The sequence below is a fragment of the Pongo abelii genome, chromosome 8, assembly GCF_028885655.2.
Source record: "Pongo abelii isolate AG06213 chromosome 8, NHGRI_mPonAbe1-v2.0_pri, whole genome shotgun sequence".
Classification (NCBI taxonomy): domain Eukaryota; kingdom Metazoa; phylum Chordata; class Mammalia; order Primates; family Hominidae; genus Pongo; species Pongo abelii.
This window is the reverse complement of record NC_071993.2, coordinates 80843937-80865013: the sequence shown is the minus strand read 5'-3', so window position 1 is coordinate 80865013 and position 21077 is coordinate 80843937. Positions and strand designations below refer to the sequence as shown.

The 21077-nt window shown below is 36.6% G+C and overlaps 1 protein-coding gene across 8 annotated transcripts in view; it reads right to left on the bottom strand.

The window, feature by feature from the left end:
• JMJD1C (jumonji domain containing 1C) overlaps window positions 1-21077 on the bottom strand; it is a 362577-nt gene that overhangs the window by 209840 nt on the left and 131660 nt on the right. For 4 of the 8 annotated variants that reach the window (XM_009245568.4, XM_063727630.1, XM_054522543.2 and 1 more), the window contains one exon: window positions 9592-9756. The exons of 1 other annotated variant lie outside the window; for it this stretch is intronic. Coding sequence is in view for 1 of the 7 variants with exons in the window: in XM_054522541.2 (XP_054378516.2) it covers window positions 9592-9756; window positions 11221-11454; window positions 13908-13928 (420 nt within the window). In the remaining 6 variants the exon portion in view is untranslated. Of the gene's footprint in view, window positions 1-9591; window positions 9757-11220; window positions 11455-13907; window positions 13954-21077 lie in introns of those variants that run through there. 3 more of the 8 variants (XM_054522541.2, XM_063727629.1, XM_063727632.1) reach the window with 3 other exon arrangements.

Genomic DNA, 21077 nt, shown 5'->3' with positions numbered 1-21077 from the left:
TAAATGCTGCAATAGCAAAACACAAATAATACCTATCAAAGTATACTAACAGAAACATAAAACAAGTTTACTAAAATAACTCATTTGAAGAAGACTACCTCCAAAACATAAAATACTGAATAACATCATTATATGAAATTTCCAATTTGCTAGGAAGTAATAGTTGTTTTTTTAGGGAAAAGACAATTTTGGTCAGGCAAAATTCTGCCATAATATAAAATAATGATCTTCATTACTTTATAATATATATATTTTCCACTGAGACAGGGTCTTGCTCCATTGCCCAGGCTGGAGTGCAATGGCATAATCATAGCTCACCATAGCCTTGTACTCCTGGAGTCAAGCAATCCTCCCACCTCAGCCTCCTGAGTAGCTGGGACTACAAGGCTTGTGCCACTACACTAGGCTAATTTTTTTTTTTTTTTTTTTTGGTAGGGATGAAGGTATCGCTATGCTGCCCTGGCTGGTCTTGAACTCCTGGACTCAAGCAATTCTCCCGCCTCAACCTCCCAAAGTGCTGGGATTATAGGCACGAGCCACTGTCCCCGGTCTGTAAGACTTTTTAAATACATAATTCTAGTGCTGATGTAATTAATACTTTTTTACTTAAATTTCCTCTACATTTTCCTAAAGTATGTACAATTATCACTTTTAAAGCTGCATAATATGCCAAAATATTAATTTAACAGTATTCACAAATTGTTGAACATCAAAGTTGTTCCATTTTTCTTTTCCTCTTTTATGACTGCAATAAACATCTTTCTTCTAGTAACATTAAGCCTTTCATTTTTTTAATCTGCAGCTCCCACCACAGTGTCTAATTCGTATGAGGTATGTGACAAACATTAGCTAAACTGAATACACTTTGTAAAAACTGGTTTTCAAGCATCGTTTCCTAAGACTAGAATTAATGAATCAAAGAGTATGAACTTCTTATGGTTCTTATAATACTTTCCAAAAGAATAATGTCATTTTATAATCCAGAAGATATGAGTGTGTGAACTCGTTCATTGCAATACATGCCAGTATTAGTTTATCATTTAAAAAGCTTAATATTTTATTATGTATAATTTGATCTCTTAAAGTGCTTTACTTGTAGAGAAATAATAATCCTGAAGTTATATTGTCATTACTTCCATTTCATTATTTAACAAAGTACAAAAAGACATGCAACTGTTTATTCTAATTGTGGAAATTCAATTATAAATATGTAAAAACTCTTTAAATGAACATACTCCAAAGTTTATTTCTGACTTGGAAGGTGGCATATTTTCACATTTTAGTAAAATTTGCTTGAGGCCATAATCTAAACCAACTTTGGCAATGTAACTGTTGGATATAAAGGTAATCTTGTCCCAAAGAGCAGTGAACTCTATTCTCCTTTGAGGGGTTTCTTTTGGAACAGATAGTAACTAAAACGCACTCTCACTAAGAGAATATTTTAAAATAAATAAATTGCTAAGAGTTTACGTGTTTATGATATCATCACAGTTCCTGGTTGAACCAGAAACGCCTATCTATGAAGGAAAAGCTACATTGAGAAAAAGTAGTCTGAGTTTCCTAAAACTCAATTCAGAAATTCAGGTAAATTATCAAAGATTTGAATATTTAAGTCAATTGTGAGGACTTCTGTTTCTTCCTTTAACATCTTTAAAGTAACATATTTCAGGTAATTTTACCTTTTTCCCCTTGGTGATTTCAGGAATCAAATTTGTACCTGATGAGAACTGGCATTATAAGCTTTTTAGTATTTGTTTTTTATTATATATTGACATGTTTAAAATTGGTAACTCACAGTTTTACCACAATTGGGTGATTCTGCTTTCCTGTCCTTTGATATTATCATATGTTAATAGTCAGAAAACTTGTGATAACTCCCAGTAGGGTTCTTTTTCACTGGCTGGGTTGCAGCACATTCATCACTTTAAAATAAGAATTTACTTTCTGAGATGGGTAAAGCACTGTGCTAGACTCCAAGGAACCATACATAGATGACTAAGACATGACTCCTGTCCTCAAAGAACTTACAATCTATTAAGGGAAGACAGACATGCAAACAAATAGATATAATACAAAGCAGAATGTGCTGATTGTTAAAACAGAGGTACAAAACAAAGTTCTATAGGAGCACAGGATGGTTATATAGGAGCACTGGTTGGGGTGATCTGGAAGGCTGGGCCAGCAGAAAAGTAGTAGAAAACTCTGCCCCTTAGAAAATACAGCAGTGTTACAGCCCACCTGGGTTAGGGTCGAAGCCCCACTCCCCACAGAAGGTTTTCCTAAAGGAGATGGAGCCAGGGCCCTAACCCAGTTAGGTAGGTGATTCGTTGATTTCAATTATGAATGCCAACACTTTCTTTCCCTGGTGCCGATAAATGTGCTTTTACAAGTATTTTACTTTATTAAAAAGTAAATAAAATTTGACAATCTATTAAGTAACTTACATGAAGATGCAAGTTACCTCAGCCTACAGCATTAGAATGGCCTCAAGTGGTACTCTGATTATACAGGACCAAGCAAAAAAAGACACCACTTCAGCATCTTACATGTGGTGCTCCCATAAATGTTTTGCTACTGATATCCTAGAAAGAAAGAGGAACCAGACAATTCCAGAGAAGGAGCCTGGGTATTATACTATCCATATTTTGTTGAAGATGCAATTATGTTAAGTTTTTAAAAATATACTTTTAAATATGTTAATGAGACAACAGGATTTGTTTTTGTCTTGTCATAATCTCAAGAACCAGCAGGTACACTGCCAGTTTCCACTAATTTCTAGGTATAAGAGGTAGACAAGATAACGTAACCGATATGTAATATTAAACAAGTACCACACGAGGAGTGAAACAACTAGAAAGAAGATAATAAATACAAACATGTTTAAATACAAAAGAACATAAAGCAAGTATCATGTGCACAGAAATAGAAACATTAAATTTGTAGAAAATTAAAGACAAAGTATTAGTTTCTACTGTGTTTCATTCTATTGCCATCTCATATACAGATCCCTCAAATTTCTCAAATCTGTAGATATAGTATTTCATTACGCTGTAGGAATTTTAAAATGCTGAACTTCATAATTGCTGTTTATAGACATCCTTAAAGAAGCCAAATTTTAATGAACAAAAAAGGAAACAATAAAATCTCAGTCATATCTACTGTATATAAATGTTTGCAAAATGCTTATGAAACTTAAATTGACTATTTTCTTAATTATTACAAACAAGCATCCTCACTTCATTTGTTTATTAATTTTTACAATCTTCTAAAACAAAAGAAAAAAGGAAGGAAGGCAAGCACACATAACCTGACTACTGGAATTAATGACAATATCCCATTGTATAGACTTTAAAAATAAACATACAATTCAAAAAGACTTACTATCAAACAATTGGCTAAGCAAACTATGAAATATGACAAAAAGGTTATAATATCTGTAATAATATAAAGAAAGTTCATAACAAATATCAAAAACACAAAACCCTAATAAGTACTAAATAACAATTCACTAAAAATACAAGTTGCTCATAAACATGAAAAAAATTCACCCTATTTAAGGAATGCAAATTGAAACAACAAAATATTATTTTTAAATATCCAATTAGCAGAGAAAGAGTAACATTCAATGCTGCATCCCCTTAGGATGTAAAACTCTTCCTGTTTTGGCCAAATATTTGTGTTTTAAAACAAGATAAACTGCAAACAAATAATTAATGCTTACAAGGGTGTGATGAGTGAGATAAAAACACCCCAACACTGACTGAGGACAATGGCAGTCAGTACAACCTTTAGACAATTTGTGAAGAGTGTCAGGAGATAGATTTTTGTGGCTTTCAAGTTCATACCCTGTGATTATTAATTCTACTACTATTAATATACATTTTAAAAAATCAGAGATGCAGACAAAGGCTTGCAATGGTATTTATCCCAGTTACTTATAATGCTCCCTAAAACTGGAAACAACTACAATGTCAAACATTAAGGAAATGGGTCATTATAAGATTAAATATTATGCAGCCATTAAAAATGATCTTAAATTACTACTCATGAGGAGAAATGTAGAGGATAGATGTTAAGCAAAAAAGCAGGATCTACAATTTTAATGGAGTGTTAGCTAAAACTATGTTTAAAAGAAGGCAGAGATTTTGTACTTGCTAATTTGCCAAATTCATTTATTAGTTCCAATAAGTCTTTATGGTTTTCTAAGCATAAGATTATATCATCTGTGAACAGACACAATTTTACTTCTTTCTTTCCAATTTAAATGCTTTCTGTCTTTTTCTGGTCTAATTTCTGGACTATAACTTCAAATACTATGTTGAGTGGACATGGCAAAAGCAGGGATTCCTTGTCTTATTCTTGATCTTAGAGGAAAAGCTTTCAGTCTTTCACCATTGACTAGGATATTACCTAAGCAACAGGATATGAAATCAACACATAAAAATCGGCTTTTTTTTTTTTTTTTTTTTTTTTTTTTTTTTTTGAGGCAACGTCTTGGTTTGTCACCCAGGCTGGAGTGCCCTGGTGCAATCACAGCTCACTGCAGCCTTGAATTCCTGGGCTCAAGGGATCCTCCCACCTCAGCCTCCCAAGTAGCTAGGACTACAGGCTCATGCCCACTAGTTTCTATATAACAATAATGAATAATTTGAAGATGAAATTAACAAATAATTCCATTTGCAAGAGCATCAAAAAAGAATAAATTACCTAGGAGATGAAATAAACAAAACTACAAAACATAACTGAGCAAAATTAAAGAAAACATAAACAAGTAAAAAGACACCCCTGTTCAAAGACTAGAAGACTTAATATTTACACGTGTGTGTGTGTGTGTGTGTGTGTGTAGTTTTAGAGACAGGGTCTCACTCTGTCACCCAGGCTTCAGTGCAATGACACAATCTGCAGCCATGAACTCCTGGGTTTATGCGATCCTTCAGCCTTAGCCTCTCAAGTAGCTGAGACTATAGGCGTGAGCCACCACACTCGGCTTATTTATTTATTTATTTTTTGCACAGAAGGGGTCTCGCTGCATTGTTCAGCCTGGTGTTGAGCTCCTGGCCTCAAGCAATCCTCTCGCCTTAGCCTCCCAAAGAGCTGGGATTATAGGTGTAAGCCACAGCACCCAGCCCTTAATATTAAGATGTCTACCACCCAAACCCATCTACAGATTCAATTCAATCCCTATCAAAATCCAAGTGACCTTTTTCTGGAGAAAAAGAAAAATCTTTCCTGAAGTTCATACAGAATCTCAAGGGACCCTGAATAACCAAAACTATCCTGAAAAAGAAGAAAGTTGATGGAAAAACATTTCCTGATTTCACAATGTACTACAAAGCAACAGTAATCAAAACAGTGAGTTGGTATCAGCATAAGAACAAACGTATAGACCAATGGAATGAAACAGAAAGCCCAGAAACAAACCCTTGCATATACAGTCAAAATATTTTCTATAACAGCGTCAAGACCATTCACTGGGGCAAAAGCAGTCTTTCCAACAAATGGTGCTGGAAAAAGTGGACATCTACACGTAAAAAAAAGTTGGACTCTTACATGATATTCCAAACTTAAAATCAATTAATTCACCAAAATTTGTGATCTAAAACTATACAACTTTTAGAAGAAAACATAAGGGGAAAAGCTTCATGACATGGATTTGGCAATTTTTTTTTAATACAACAACAAAGGCATAAGCAACAAACGGAAACAGACAAGTTGGGCTTCATCAAAATTTAAAACTTTTGTGCAGCACGGGCCACTGCTAACACAGTAAAAAGGCAACCTGTAAAATGAAAGAAAATGTTACCAAATCATGTATCTAAAAGGGGATTAATATCAAGAATATATAGAGAAATCCTAAAACTCAACAACAAAAAAAAACAAATGATCCAATTCAAAAACAGGCAAAGAACTTTATGAATAGATATTTCTCAAAAGACACAAATGGCCAAGAAGCACATGAAAAGATGCTCAACATCACATTAAGCATTAGAAAAATATAAAACAAAACCACAATGACATGCCATTTCACACCTACTGAGAAAGTAAATACCAAAAAAAATGAAAGTAAATGTTGGTGAGGATGTAAAGAAACTGGAACCCTTACACAATGCTGGTGGAAATGAAAAATGGTGCAGCCACTTGGAAAACAGTATGAAAGTGCCTCAAAAAATTAAAAATGCAGTTACCATCTGATCCAGCAATTCTACTTCTGGGTATATACCCAAATAGTTGAACACAGAGGCTTGGGCAGATATTTACACAGCCATGTTCATACCAGTATTATTCCCTATAGCCAAAAGGTGGAAGTGACACAACTGTCCATTAATGGGCAAATGGATGAAAAGAACATGGTGTATAAGCACAATGGAATGTTATTTTGCAATAAAAAGAAGAAAATTCTGACACATGGTTTAACATGCATGAACCCTGAAGACATTGTCAGTGAAATGAGCCAGTTACAAAAGGACAAATACTGTATAATTACATTCATATGAGATACTCAGAGACCAAAAGTAGAATGGTGGGCCAGGAAGACCGAGGAATAAGGAACTGCTCTATAATGAGTACAGTTTCAGTTTTGCAAGACAGAAAAAGTTCTGTGTTTGGATGACAACAGTGGTAACACACAACACGAATGTACTTACTACCAATGACCTGTGTACTCAAAAACAGTTAAAATGGCAAATTTTATGTTAAGTACATTTTACCACAATTAAAAATTTTTACTAAAAAATTTAGCAGAAAGCTGGGCATGGTGACTCATGCCTGTAATCCCAGCACTTTGGGAGGCAGCCTGAGGCAGGCAGATCACAAGGTCAGGAGTTCAAGACCTGCCTGGCCAATATGTTGAAAACCCTCATCTCTACTAAAAATACGAAAATTAGCTGGGCATGATGGCAGGCACCTGTAGTCCCAGCTACTCGAGTGGCTGAGGCAGGAGAATTGCTTGAACCTGGGAGGCGGAGGTTGCAGTAAGACGAGATTGTGCCACTGCACTCCAGCCTGGGTGACAGAGCAAGACTCTTGTCTCAAAAAAAAAAAATTTAGCTAGGCACAGTGGAACACATCTGTAGTCCTAGCTACTGGGGAGGCCAAGGTGGGAGGATCTTTTTTGAGCCCAGGAGTTCAAGGCTGCAGTGAGCTGTGATCACACCACTGCACTCCAGCCTGTGTGAAAAAGTGAGACCTTGTCTAAATAAATAAAATAAAATAAATAGTATGGCAAAAAAAAAAAAAAGGAACCAGAGCAATATGTTTCATAAGAAAATATATCAAAAATTATATATATTAGTATATATATAATATATACGAGTTATCTCTTAGTAATAGGACTAAAAAGATAATTTTCTATTACTTTTATACCACAGTGTTTTTCAAACTTTTCATCACTTTTTCTTTTGTATATGATATAGTTAAAAAGAAAAGGTTGGTGATTTGTAGGCCTAATTTCAAGGCTCAGAGGTTTTCAACAGAAACAACTTTGTAAAATTACGACAAAATTATCATTAAACAGTATTTTCCAATAAAAATTATCTCTAAAATCAGTATTTTACGAATACAACAGAAATTCATCTCAATCTTAATTGCCTTTAAGAAAGGGCAAAGATTGGCTGGGCACGGTAGCTCAGACCTGTAATCCCAGCACTCGGGGGGGCCGAGGCAGGTGGATCACGAGGTCAGGAGATCAAGACCATCCTGGCTAACACGGTGAAACCCAGTCTCTACTGAAAATGCAAAAAAATTAACTGGGTGTGGTGGCGGGCGCCTGTAGTCCCAGCTACTCTGGAGGCTGAGGGAGGAGAATTGCGTGAACCCAGGAGGCAGAGCTTGCAGTGAGCCGAGATCATGCCACTGCAGTCCAGCCTGGGCAACAGAGCGAGGCTCCATCTCAAAAAAACAAAAAGGCAAAGATTTTTCTAAAGCTTTATTAATTTTTTAACTCTGATACTGACGTATAGTTTTTCATATTATTGATGCTACTGCTTCCTGCTTTTGAGAATTCTCATACAAAATTCACCTATATGTCTAATTATTCATAATCACTCACAAATTTTATCCAGTTTTTGGATTAAGGTCTATAAAATTAAAATCATGCTAGTAATGGTTTAAACTTTTTATATGAACAATTCAACATACTCATTAAATATTTTTTAAAATCTACTATGGATAAAATTATCTTTAGTTTGCTATGCAAAATTTCCTATCGAAACTACAGGACACAGATATTATTTTCATCTTTCAATATTATATTTTGTTTTTAAAAATGCCACTGATTCCATTCACTCTCTTCCCTCCCTTCCTATCCTGTCTTTTTATTCATATCTCCACTGACTTCTTAAAAAAGAATAATCAAATAAACAGATCTATTAAATTTCTATTCTATACAGAAAAGCATCAGGATTAACTAAAATAGAAAATGTATATGCATTAAAATTATTAGCAAGCAGAAGCTATCCTTGTAATTAGTTAATCTGCAGGTTTAAAAAATTGAAAGGAACTACCCTAACTCATTAGTTATATCAAATACCTGCAATAATGTTTCAGCGGCTTTTAAAGTATTTCTTTGATAGTAACATAAGAAGAAAACTTAACAAATATTGCAAATTTGTTACATGCTAGACATTCTGCCAGAAAACAGCGATAACAATAGTTAAATGAATGTGGCTCTTTTCCTAATACAATTTAATGACCTTGTTTACTTCCTGTTTCTTTTCTTTAATAAAACTCTTCAAAGTACCAGAGAATTTGCTGAAAATTATTATATTTTCTTAAACATTTCCTGATAAGAAGTAATTTAATCCATTACCTGAATAATTACACATTAAACATCTATCACCCACAATGATTTACTGATTAACAAACCAAGAAGAATTACTCGTTATTAAATGTTTTAATACAAAGTATGTTCCATCTCCCACTTAACAAAGTTTCATTCAGCAAAGTTGTTCCACATGGCATACAGTCAACTATCTCTCAGGTCCCTTTAATCCAATTTATATTTTAATTTGATAGAATAAACTTATTTGTGAACTACATATACTGACAGAATACTAACAAAGAGACACCTAAAGTTGTTTTAACAAAATGAAGGCAGTGTTTTAAAATCTCTGCCAGATTCGTCAGAGACTCTTCAAAAATATTAATTTATAAATCAGTAAGATGAATCTGAACTTTTATTTAATTCTTGGTCTTAAATTTTCATTTATTCTTTTTTTTGTTGTTGTTAAGAGATAGGGTTTCACTCTGTTATTCAAGCTGGAGTGCAGCGGCATGACAGTAACTCACATAGACTTGGATTCTTGGGCTCACAGGATCCTCCCACCTCAGCCTCCCAAGTAGCTGGGACCACAGGTATGTGCCACCACATCCAGCTATTTTTTTTTTTTTTTTTTTTTTTTCTTGGTAGAGATGGGGTCTCGCTTTTTTGCCCAGGCTGATCTCCAACTCCTGGCTTCAAGCAATCGTCCTGCTTCAGCCTCTCAAAGTGCTAGTTTTACAGGTGTCAGTCACCAAACACAGACTTTGTTTTGTTGTTGTTGTTGTTTTAAACGAACAAATGAAAATGCTTAATGAAACAGGAATACACCTTACCAATGCAGGCCACTGAATCTGTTTGCTCTTTGATCCCTGAGTCTGGCTAGGGTCATTCCTTTTGGCCCAGATTAAGTGGTATTCCACCAAGAAAGTTGAAAAATCTTCATAAACTTTAACCCACTCTCGTTTATCCCATTCAAGATCATCAAATTCCACATACACCTATGAAAACAAAAACACAAAATTCAATTAGCAAAATAGAAGAGTGGTATATCTTTTTTTTACTAACGCATAATAATTGTACATATTTATGGGGTACATATGATATTGTGATACATGCACACAATGTGTAATGATCAAATCAGGGCAATTAGAATATCCATCACCTCAAATATTTATCATTTGTGTTAGAAACATTTCAAATCCTCTTCTAGCTATTTTGAAAAATACAATAAATTATTGCTAACTATGGTTACCATACTGTGCTATCAAACACTAGCACTTACTCCTTCTATCTAATTGTAGGAAGCAGAAAGGGGAACTCTAGTACACTGTTGGTGGGAATGTGAATTAGTACCTCCAGTATGGAAAACAGTATGGAGGTTCCTCAAAAAACTAAAAGTAGATCTATCATAGGATCTGGTAATCCCACTGCTGGGTAAATGTCCAAAAGACAGGAACGTATATTGAAGAGACAGCTGCACATCAGTGTTTATTGCAACACTATTCATAACAGCCACGATAATGGAATCAACCTAAGTATCTATCAACATATGAATGGGTAAAGAAAATGTGGTATAGATACACAATAGAATACAATTAGGCCATAAAAAAGAATGAAATCTTGTCTTTTGCAGCAGTATGAATGGAACTGGAGATGATTATGTTATATGAAATAAGCCAGGTACAGAAGACAGATATCACATGTTCACACTCATATGTGGGAGTCAAAAACGTGGATCTTGACCCAGCATGGTGGCTCATGCCTGTAATGCCAGCACTTTGGGAGGCAGAGATGGGAGGATCACTTGAGCCCAGGACTTCAAGATCAGCCTTGGCAACATAGTGAGACCCTGACTCTAACAAAAGAGAAAAGTAAAAAACTTGGCTGGACATGGTGGCACATGCCTTTAGTCCCAGCTACTCAGGAAGCTAAGACAGGAGGATCACTTGAGCCCAGGAATTTGAGGCTACAGTGAGCTATGATCGCTACAGTGAGCTATGATCGCACCACTGCACTGCAGCCCAGGTGACAGAATGAGACCCTGCCTATTTAAAAAACAAACAAAAAGTGGATCTCATGGAGGTAGAGGGTAGAATGATGGTTATCGGAGACTAGGATGGGTGAAGGGGGAAGAAGAAAAGAGGCTGGTTAATGAGTATAACAATATTTCAAAATATAAGCCATGAACTTGAATTAGAAAGGACATTAACAAATTCATTCTTTAACTTAACATGTTTCATAAAACCATCATTTAACTTCCCTTAATCAGATTATACCCCTTATGACAGGGAGATAAACCATAACTATATCGAGTAAAGCAATTTACAGAGTGTTGTTCAGTAAAGATTAGTCCATTAACTTCTAAATGTACACTAAATAATGATGTCTATACTGATGACTCTAGAAGGAGAGGTTAGAAAATGCTTTTAAAGAGTAAATAGTAGCCATACGCGATGACTCACGCCTGTAATCCCGGCACTTTGGGAAGCTAAGGCGGGTGGATCACCTGAGGTCAGGAGTTCGAGACCATCCTGGTCACACAGTAAAACACCATCTCTACCAAAAATACAAAAATTGGCTGGGTGTGGTGGCAGGTGTCTGTAGTTCCAGCTACTCAGGAGGCTGAGGCAGGAGAATGGCTTGAATCCAGGAGGCGGAGGTTGCAGTGAGCCAAGATCAGGCCACTGCACACCAGCCTGGGTGATAAGAGCAAAACTCCGTCACACACACACACAACAGAGTGAATAGTAAATACTTCACATTTTGCAAACCAGATAGTTTCTGTCATAATTATTTACTTCTGTCTCTGTCACAGAGACAACCATAGACAACATGTAAACAATTGAGCTTGACTTTATGCTAATAAAACATTACTTACAAAGGTAGTCAATGGTACAAAGATGGCTCAACATATGATGTTCAATTAATGTAATATAGCACATTAACAGAATAAAGGAAAAAAGTCATCTTTAATGATGCAGAAAAAGCATCTGACCAAATTCCATAGCTTTTCATGATTAAAAACACACAACAAACTAGGAACAGGAGGAAAATATCTAAATATAAAAAGGTCTATATGAAAAACCCACTGCTAACATCATACACAACAGTAAAAAATCAAAAGCATTTCCTCTAAGATGGGAACAAGACAAGGACGTTACAATTTGGAAAACTGAAGCTGACTCTATGCTCATAGGACATTCAATCATTCCACTCTTTGCTCCCCTACTTTCATTCTTTTGCATTCATTCCCTAAGGTTATCTGTTCATAGAGCTGTCTTCCCAACTTCATTATTAGTTACGCTGGAAGCAGTCTTCTCATCACTTATATTTTTACCCTAATTCTGCCACCCATCTTCTGCTCCCTTACACCTGAAGAGTTTCCATTTCCACTTATTTGAATCATGGTTGCTCTTTTGGCCCAGCTCAAGTTCTTCCATGATGTTTACATCCCCCAACTTCAACTCCAACTTAGCTCTGAATTTCTACTGAAATTACTTTTTTTACAGCTTACACTGTATTAGTATATAAGCAAATACCATCCTATATTTTTAAGTGTAATAAAAGTATCTTTAAATTATGCATGTAAACTCACTTAAGGTAGAACTGTTCTTTCATTTATTTTTAGTGCTCACTACAGTGCTGCATACATATAAAGTCTTTAATTAACATTAAAAACCTCCTGACTCTTAGACTCAATCATGGTCTTTAAAAAATAAAAGCAAACTGGTAAAAGGTAAGTTTGATTTGGTGGTGTTTATACTGCTGCCCACTAGGAAGCTTGTTAAAAAAAAAAAAAAAAAAAAGCTTATCTATTAGAATATCCACTAAAGATATTCATTAAAGCTTATCTATTAGAATGGGGAAAGAGAAATGCACTGGTCAAGGAGTTAACATCTGTTTCCAGTTAACTATCCATACCAAGTCAAGGAAGAAATCCAAGTCAAGGAAGAAGCCAACAAAACAGCTGGCTATTTCTAATAAAACCCATTGTTTTATTAGAGGGAGGATCACTTAAACTCAGGAGTTCAAGACCAGCTTAGGCAACACAGTAAGACCTTGTCTCTACAAAAAATGAAAAAAATTAGCCAGGCATGGTGGCATGTGCCTATGGTCCCAGCGACTTGGGAGGCTAAAATGGGAGGGTTGCTTCAGCCAGGGAGGTTGAGGCTGCAATGAGCCATGATCACGCCACTGCACTCCAGCCTAGGTGACAGAGCAAGACCCAGTCTCAAAAAATAAAAATCAAAAACAATGTACACACTTTAACTTAAAAATGTTCTTACTGCCAAAAAACAGTAACAATCATCTGAGCTTTCAGAGAGTTGTAGTATCTTTTTGCCGATAAAGTGCCTTGCCTCAGTGTTTTTTTGGCTGCTGACTGCTCAGGGTGGTGGTAGCTGAAGGTGGGGTGTTTGTGACAATTTCTTAAAATAAGACAACAAAAGTTTGCCACATCTATTAATTCTTCCCTTCATCAAAGATTTCCCTAGGGCATGCAATATTGTTGGCCATTTTACCCACAAATGAACCTCTTTTGAAACTGGAGTCAATCCTCTCACAAGCTGAGGTTGCATTATCACCAAAAGTTAAGTAGTATTCAGTTCTATCTCAAAAAACCATGTTCTTTGCGCATCCGTAAGAAACAATGCCTCATCCATTCAAGTTCAACCATGAGATTACAGCAGTTCTCTCACATCTTCAAGCTCTAATTTTGATTACAAATCTCTTGATATATCTACCACATCTGCAATGACTTCCCCCTTGAAAGTCTTAAACACCTCAATGTTGATATTTTGACCTCCTCCCATGAATCATGAATGTTCTTAATGGCATCTAGAATACTGAATCCTTTCCAAAAAGTTTTCAGTTTACTTTGCTCAGATCCATCAGAGGAATCACTATCTCTGTGGCAGCTATAGCTTTACAAAATGTTATTTCTTAAATAATAAGACTTGAAAATCAAAATTATTCCTTGATCTATGGGCTGCAGAATGAAAATTGTACTATCAGGCATGAAAACATTAATCTCCTTCAGAGCTCTTGGGTGACCAGATGCACTGTCAATGGGCAGTAATACTTTGAAAGGAATCTTTTTCTCTGAGTAGTACATCTCAACAGTGGGCTTAAAATATTTAGAAAAACCTACTATAAACAGATGTGTTGTCATCCAGGCTTTGTTGTTCCATTTACAGAGCACCTGCAAAGTAGATTTAAAATAATTCTTAAGGGCCCTAGGATTTATGAAATGGTCAATGAGCAATGACTTCAACAAAAAGTCACCAGTTACTTTAGTCCCTAACAAGAGAATCGGCCTGTCCATAAGGCTTCTCCATATCAGCAATAACAATGTTTCACTTTCTTATCATCCCTGTGTTTACTGGAGTAGCACTTTTAATTTCCTTCAAAAGCTGTTCCTTGGCAATAACAACTTGTCTAACTGTGTGGTGCTACAGGCCTAGCTTTGTGCTCTGTCTTGGCTTTGACATGCCTTCCTCGCTAAGCTTAATCATTTCTAGCTTTCTGATTTCAAGTTAGAGATGTGTGACTTGTTCCTTTCACTTGAAAACATACAGGCAACTATAGGATTATTAATTGGATTAATTTCAATATTATTGTGTCTCAAGGAATAGGGAGGTCCGGAGGTCCAAGAAGAGGCAAAGAGACAGGGGAATGGCTGGTTAGTGGAGCAGTCAGAACACACAGAGTGTTCTGGATTAAGTTTGCCTTCTTACACAGGTGTGGCTTCTGGTGCCCAAAACAATTAAAATGCTAACATCAAAGATCACTGATGACACATCACCATAAGAGATGTAATAGTAATAATAATAAAAGTTTGAAATATCGTGATAATTAAAATGTAACAGACACATGAAAATATTTTTCCACATGCAGCTGGAAAAATGAAACCGACAGACTTAATAGACGCAAAGTTGTCACAAATCCCATGCCTTCCCTGCCCCCGCTTTTTTTTTTTTTTTTTTTTTTTTTGCTGTTTTTAAGAGATGGGGTCTTGCTCTATCACCCAGGCTGGAGTATAGTGGTAAGATCATAGCTCCCTGTAGCCTCCAACTCCTAGGCTCAAGCAATCCTCCCACCATGGCCTCCCAAGCATCTGGGACTACAGGTGCATGTTACCACAACCCGGCTAATGTTTCCTTTTTAAATTTATTTTAGACATGGGGTCTTGCTATATTGCTCAGGCTGGTCTCAAACTCCTGGCCTCAAGCAATCCTCTCACCTCAACCTCCCGAGTAACTGGGATTACAGGTGCATGTCATTTCACCTATCATAAAACCTCAAATTCGTTCAAAAAAATTCAGCATCTGCTAAGTGCAATAAAGCAAACTACAATAAAAAATGTATATTCACTTATATATAGGTTTGTATAACCCAGGATACTCCAGATCCTGATTTGAACAGTATTTTAAGACAATAAAAAGTAGAAAAAAATGAAGAAGAAATATAACAAAAATGTTCAGAGTATATACGGTGAAAACTACAATACACCGAACATGGAATCTTAAGTCTTAAATAGATACACTGTGTTCACAAATGAAAAGATTCACTATTGTAAAGAATAAACTCTCTTTGGATGCAGGCTAACCCTAAAAAATGTGAAACAAACACACCCCCCCCCCAAAAAAGAATAAGTTATCTCTCAAATCAACAGCCCTGAAGGAAAACACAAGGTACTAGCCGGACCCCACCCTCCCTAGCAGTGGGGTAACTAGGCATTTTCATATGCCCTAAATACAAACTTCACAGACCCCAGCGTCGGTACTGTGGGCTACTGCTGCCAGGGTCAACACGCTAGCAAAGTGCACCTGCCCAGTTACCAGTTGCCTGCCTATAGCTGCTCCAACAGAAAGCAACTCACCTTCCCCAGTAGCAGGGCTGCAACGTGATGGCTGGAGCCCTCACCTGACCATTCCACTGGTAGTCTGGGGATCATGCCACCCCTGTTGACCACAGCCAGTGCCTGCACAAACAATCAGGGAACCTGAGGACAGGTCTGCTCATCCAAGCTCAGCCCCCTCCAGTATGTAAGCACACTGCTCAGGGTCTGGAGATTACCCTGCTTAGTCTACCACCATTGGTACCTGAGCACTTTTTCCAGGGGCCAGGGTCCATTCAACTGACCACTATCACCAAAGCTGACACCCACCCACATGTGGGCACCTGCAGCAGGCCTGGAGACTGATTTAGTCAGCCTGTCACAACCACTGCCAACACCAAAGTGAAATGCTTGGGTTCCAGAGGGTTGTCTTGCCACTGCTACTGACATCAACTATGCCACGCCTACCACCCAGGGCCCATAACCTGTCCACTCATCCACCCCACTACTGCCATTCCTGGCACCCAAGCAAGCTGCCTGGAAGCCCAAGAATCGACCTGCACAGACCCACTAATTCTGGTGGCAGCATATGCCACATTGAAGCCCCAAACAGACATGATCTTCTGACTACTACCACCCAAAGAGCCCAAAGTGGCCCATGTGGCAACCCATTCCCTAATAAAATGTCACCACAGCTTCCATTAAGAACCACCCACTAAACCACAGAAGAAATCACAGACAACACCGACCCTGTTTAATGCCTAAAAAAATCATATGGAGTCTACACTACCGCATATATCCAGAATCAAAGCAAAAGTGCCCTACCCAACCAACACCACAGATACATCTCTAGGAAAAATTCCTCCCCTATGAAAGGAAATTCAAACTATTGGAAGAAGTGACTGTCAATACCTGATGCATAGATATCAATGTAGAAATAAAAGAAACAAGAAAAAGTAAGAAAATGTGAATCCATGATAATAAATTCAAAGGAACACAGTAATTCTCCAACAACAGATTCCAATCAGAAAGAAATTTATAAAATCTTGGAACTGAAAATATTGATACTAAAGAAGTATTCTGTTACATTGAGATACAAAGAAAACAATACAAAGAAAAGAAAAACAATTCAGGATATCAATGAAAAATTCACCAAAGAGACAGCATAAAAAAGGATGAAACAAATTCGGGACCTGATGTATTCACCGAATGAAACAAAATGCATTCAAACCTTCAACAGACTAGATCAAATAGAAGAAAAAAATCTCAGAACTTGACAGACCTTTTGAAATAACCCAGTCAGAAGAAAAAAGAAAAAAAAATTTTTTTTTTTGAGATGGAGTCTTGCTCTGTCACCCAGACTACAGTGCAGTGGCGCGATCTCAGCTCACTGCCAGCTCCGCCTCCTGGGTTCACACCATTCTCCTGCCTCAGCCTCCACAGTAGCTGGGACTACAGGTGCCCACCACCATGCCCGGCTAATTTTTTGTATTTTTAGTAGAGACGGGGTTTCACCATGTTAGCCAGGATGGTCTCGATCTCCTGACCTCGTGATCTGCCTGTCTCAGCCTCCCAAAGTGCTGGGATTACAGGCGTGAGCCACTGCGCCCAGCCGAAAAAAGAAAATTTAAATTTTCTTAAAGAACAAGCAAATCCTCATCATATATAGGATATCATAAAGCTACCAAATTTTCAAATTTTTTGTGTTTGAGGAGGCAACAAGAAAACTTGAAGGGCTAGAAAGTCTGTTTAACAAAATAATAGATGAAAACTTCGCAAGGCTAGCAAAAAGTTTAGATACCCAGATAAAGCACAAAGATTCCCAAAGGTATACAATTCAAAAATATCTTTTCCACAGCACCTTATAGTAAAAATGTCACTAAGTCAAAGACAAAGAGAGAATTCTTTAAAAAGCAAGACATAACTATCTAGTCACTTATTAATGAACCCCCATCAGACTAACGGCAGTTTCTCTGCACAATCCTTACAGGGCAGAAGACAATGGGATAATAGGTTCAAAAAGCTGAAGGCGAAAAAAAAAAAAAAGCTGAATATACTATACCAAACAATGTTATCCTTCATAAATGAAGGGGAAATAAAGTCTTTCCCAAACAAGTAAAAGCAAGAAAATTCATCATCACTAGACCAAATCTACAAGAAATGCTTAAAGGAGTCTGATGCTGGGAAAATAAAGAATGGTATCTATCATCATGAAAACACGCAGAATATAAACCCCAGTGGTAGAGCAAATACAATCAAGGAAGAGAAAAGCCTCAAACGATAGCACTACAGAAAACCACCAAACCACAACGTTAACAAGAAGAGAGAAAGGAACAATGAATACACAAAACAACCAGAAATTAAGTAACAGAATAAAAGCAATAAGCCCTCACATGTTAATAATAAAACAGATTAAAGTGTCAGACTAGTTGAAATGATTTAAAATAATGGCACACCTATATGCTGCCCACAAGAAACTCATCTCCCCTATAAAGGTACATATAAACTGAAAGTAAAGGAATATAAAAGACATTCCATGCAAATAGAAACCAAAAGTGGGGAGAAGTAGCTACAATTAAACAGTCAAAAGCAGTAAAGAGACAAGGTAATTATATAACGATAAAAGAGACTGATTCAGCAAGAAAATAAAACAATTCTAAACATATATGCACCAAACAGCAGAGGACCCAGATGTATAAAGCAAATATTATTAGACCTCAATGGAGACCAGGTGTGGTGGCTTACACCTGTAATCCCAGCACTTTGGGAGGCCAAGGTGGGCAGATCACCAGAGGTCAGGAGTTCAAGACAAGCCTGGCCAACATGGTGAAACCCTGCCTCTACTAAAAATACAAAAATTGGTGACACGCCTATAATCCCAGCTACTCAGGAGGCTGAGGCAGGGGAACCGCTTGAACCTGGAAGGCAGAGGTTACAGTAAGCTGAGATCATGCCAATACACTCCAGCCTGGGTGACAAAGTGAGACCCTGTCTCAAAAAAAAAAAAAAAAAAAGATCTAAATGGAGAGAAAGAGTACAATAATAATTGGGGTTTGCAACAACCCACTCTCAGCATTAGGGAGATCATCTAGTCATCTAGACAGAATTTTGTTTTTCTTTTTTTTTTTCCTTTTTTTTTCTTTTTTTTTTCAAAAACTCACTGCATGCTAACAGACAGAAAATTAGCAAAGAAACATTAGATTTAAACTGCACATTAGACCAAATGGACCTAACAAACATTTATAGAACATTTCATCCCACAGCTAAAGAACACACATTCTTCTCACCAGCAAATGGAAGATTCTCCCGGATAGACCATATGTTTGGACACAAATCAAGTCTCAACAAATTTTTAAAAATCAGAATTGTATCAAACCTCTCAGACCACAACGAAATAAAACTAGAAATCAACAAAGAGGAACTTTGGCAAGTGTACAAATACATGCAAAGTGAACAACATGCTCCTAAATGACCACTAGGTCAAGAAAGAAACTAAGGATGAAATCAAATGTAGCTTTACAATAAATAAAAATCAAATCAAAACATACCAAAATCTAGAGAATATTTAATAAAGTAGTGCTAAGATGGAAGTTTGTAATTAATAAATACCTATATCCAAAAAGTAACAGAATTTCAAACAAAGTGTCAAACCATACATCCCATGAAAACAGAATAGAACACGGCAAGCCCAAAATTAACAGAAGGAAAGAAACAAGATCAAGAAGAAACAAATGCAACAGATACTAACAAAATACAAAGGATCAATGAAATGAAAAATTGTTTTTTGAAGAGATAAACAAAATCAATTAACTGCTTGTTGAGAATAAACAACAAAAAAGGATATGCAAATAAACAAAATCAGAAACGAAAAAGGAGAAATTACAACTGATACCACAGAAATACAAAAGATCATCAGAGACCATTATGAACAACTATACAAAAACCAACTGGAAAACCTTGAAGAAATGGATAAATTCCTGGACACATACAACTACCAAGATTGAATCAGGAAGAAATAGAAAATCTAAACAAACTAATAACAAGTAATGAGGTAAAATTAGTAGTAAAACATCTCCCAAAAAAGAAGAGTTCAGGATCAGATGGCTCCACTGCAGAACTCTATCAAACTTTGAAACAACTAACACCACTTCTCCTCAAACTAGTCCAAAAAACTGAAGAGGAGGGAATTCCTCCTAATTTATTCTAAGAAGCCAGCATTATATTACCCTAATACCAAAACCAGACAAGAATGCTACAACAACAACAAAAAAATAAAACTACAGGCCAATATCTCTGATGAACATACATACAAAAATTCTTATCAAAACAGAAAACCAAATTCAACAGCACATCAAAAACATCAAGATCAAGTGAAAATTTTCCCAGGGATGCAAGGATGGTTCAACATATGTAAATCAAGAGTCATGAAACATCACAACAATAAAATGAAGGACAAGAACCATATGATCATCTTAACAGGCACAGAAAAAGTATTTGATAAAATTCAACATCCCTTCATAATAAAAACTCTCAACATTCTAAGCACAGAAGAAAAATACCTCAACATAATAAAGGCCACTTGTGACAAACAACAGCTAGCATAATGTTGAATGGGGAAAACTGACAACCTTCCCTCTAAGAACTGGAACAAAACAAAAAAGCTGCCACTCTCTTCACTCCTATCCAACATAATACTGCAAGTCCTAGCCAGAGCAATCCGGCAAAATAAGGAAATAAAGTCATCCAAATTGGAAAAGAAGAAGTCAATGTGTCCCTCTTTGAGAATAATGTGACTGTGTATCTTGGAAAACCTAAAGATTCCACCAAAAACCTCACAGAACTGATCAATTCAGTAAAGATGCAAGATAAAAAAATCAACAAGCAAAAATCAGTAGCATTTCTATATACCAATAATGCAATAGCTGAGAAACATATCAAGAAGGTGGCCAGGCATGGTGGCTGATGCCCGTAATCCCAGCACTTTGGGAGGCCGAGGCGGGTGGATCATGAGGTCAGGAGATGGAAACCATCCTGGCTAACATGGTGAAACCCCGTCTCTACTAAAAATACAAAAAATTAGCTGGGCGTGGTGGCAGGTGCCTGTAGTCCCAGCCACTCGGGAGGCTGAGGCAGGAAAATGGTGTGAACTCGGGAGGCAGAGCTTGCAGTGAGCCAAGATTGCGCCACTGCACTCCAGTCTGGGCGACAAGAGACTCTGTCTCACCAAAAAAAAAAAAAAAAAAAAAAAAAAGAAGAAGGCAATTCCATTTACAATACCTAAAGAAAAAACATCCATGAATAAATGTACCCCAAAAGGGAAAAGATATCTACAATGAAAACTACAAGACAGATGAATGAAACTGAAGACACAAATACAAAGACATCCCATGCTCAAAAGAAGAATTATCATTAAAATGATCATATTGTCCAAAGCAATACAAAGATTCAATGCAATCCTTATCAAAATACCAACATCATTTT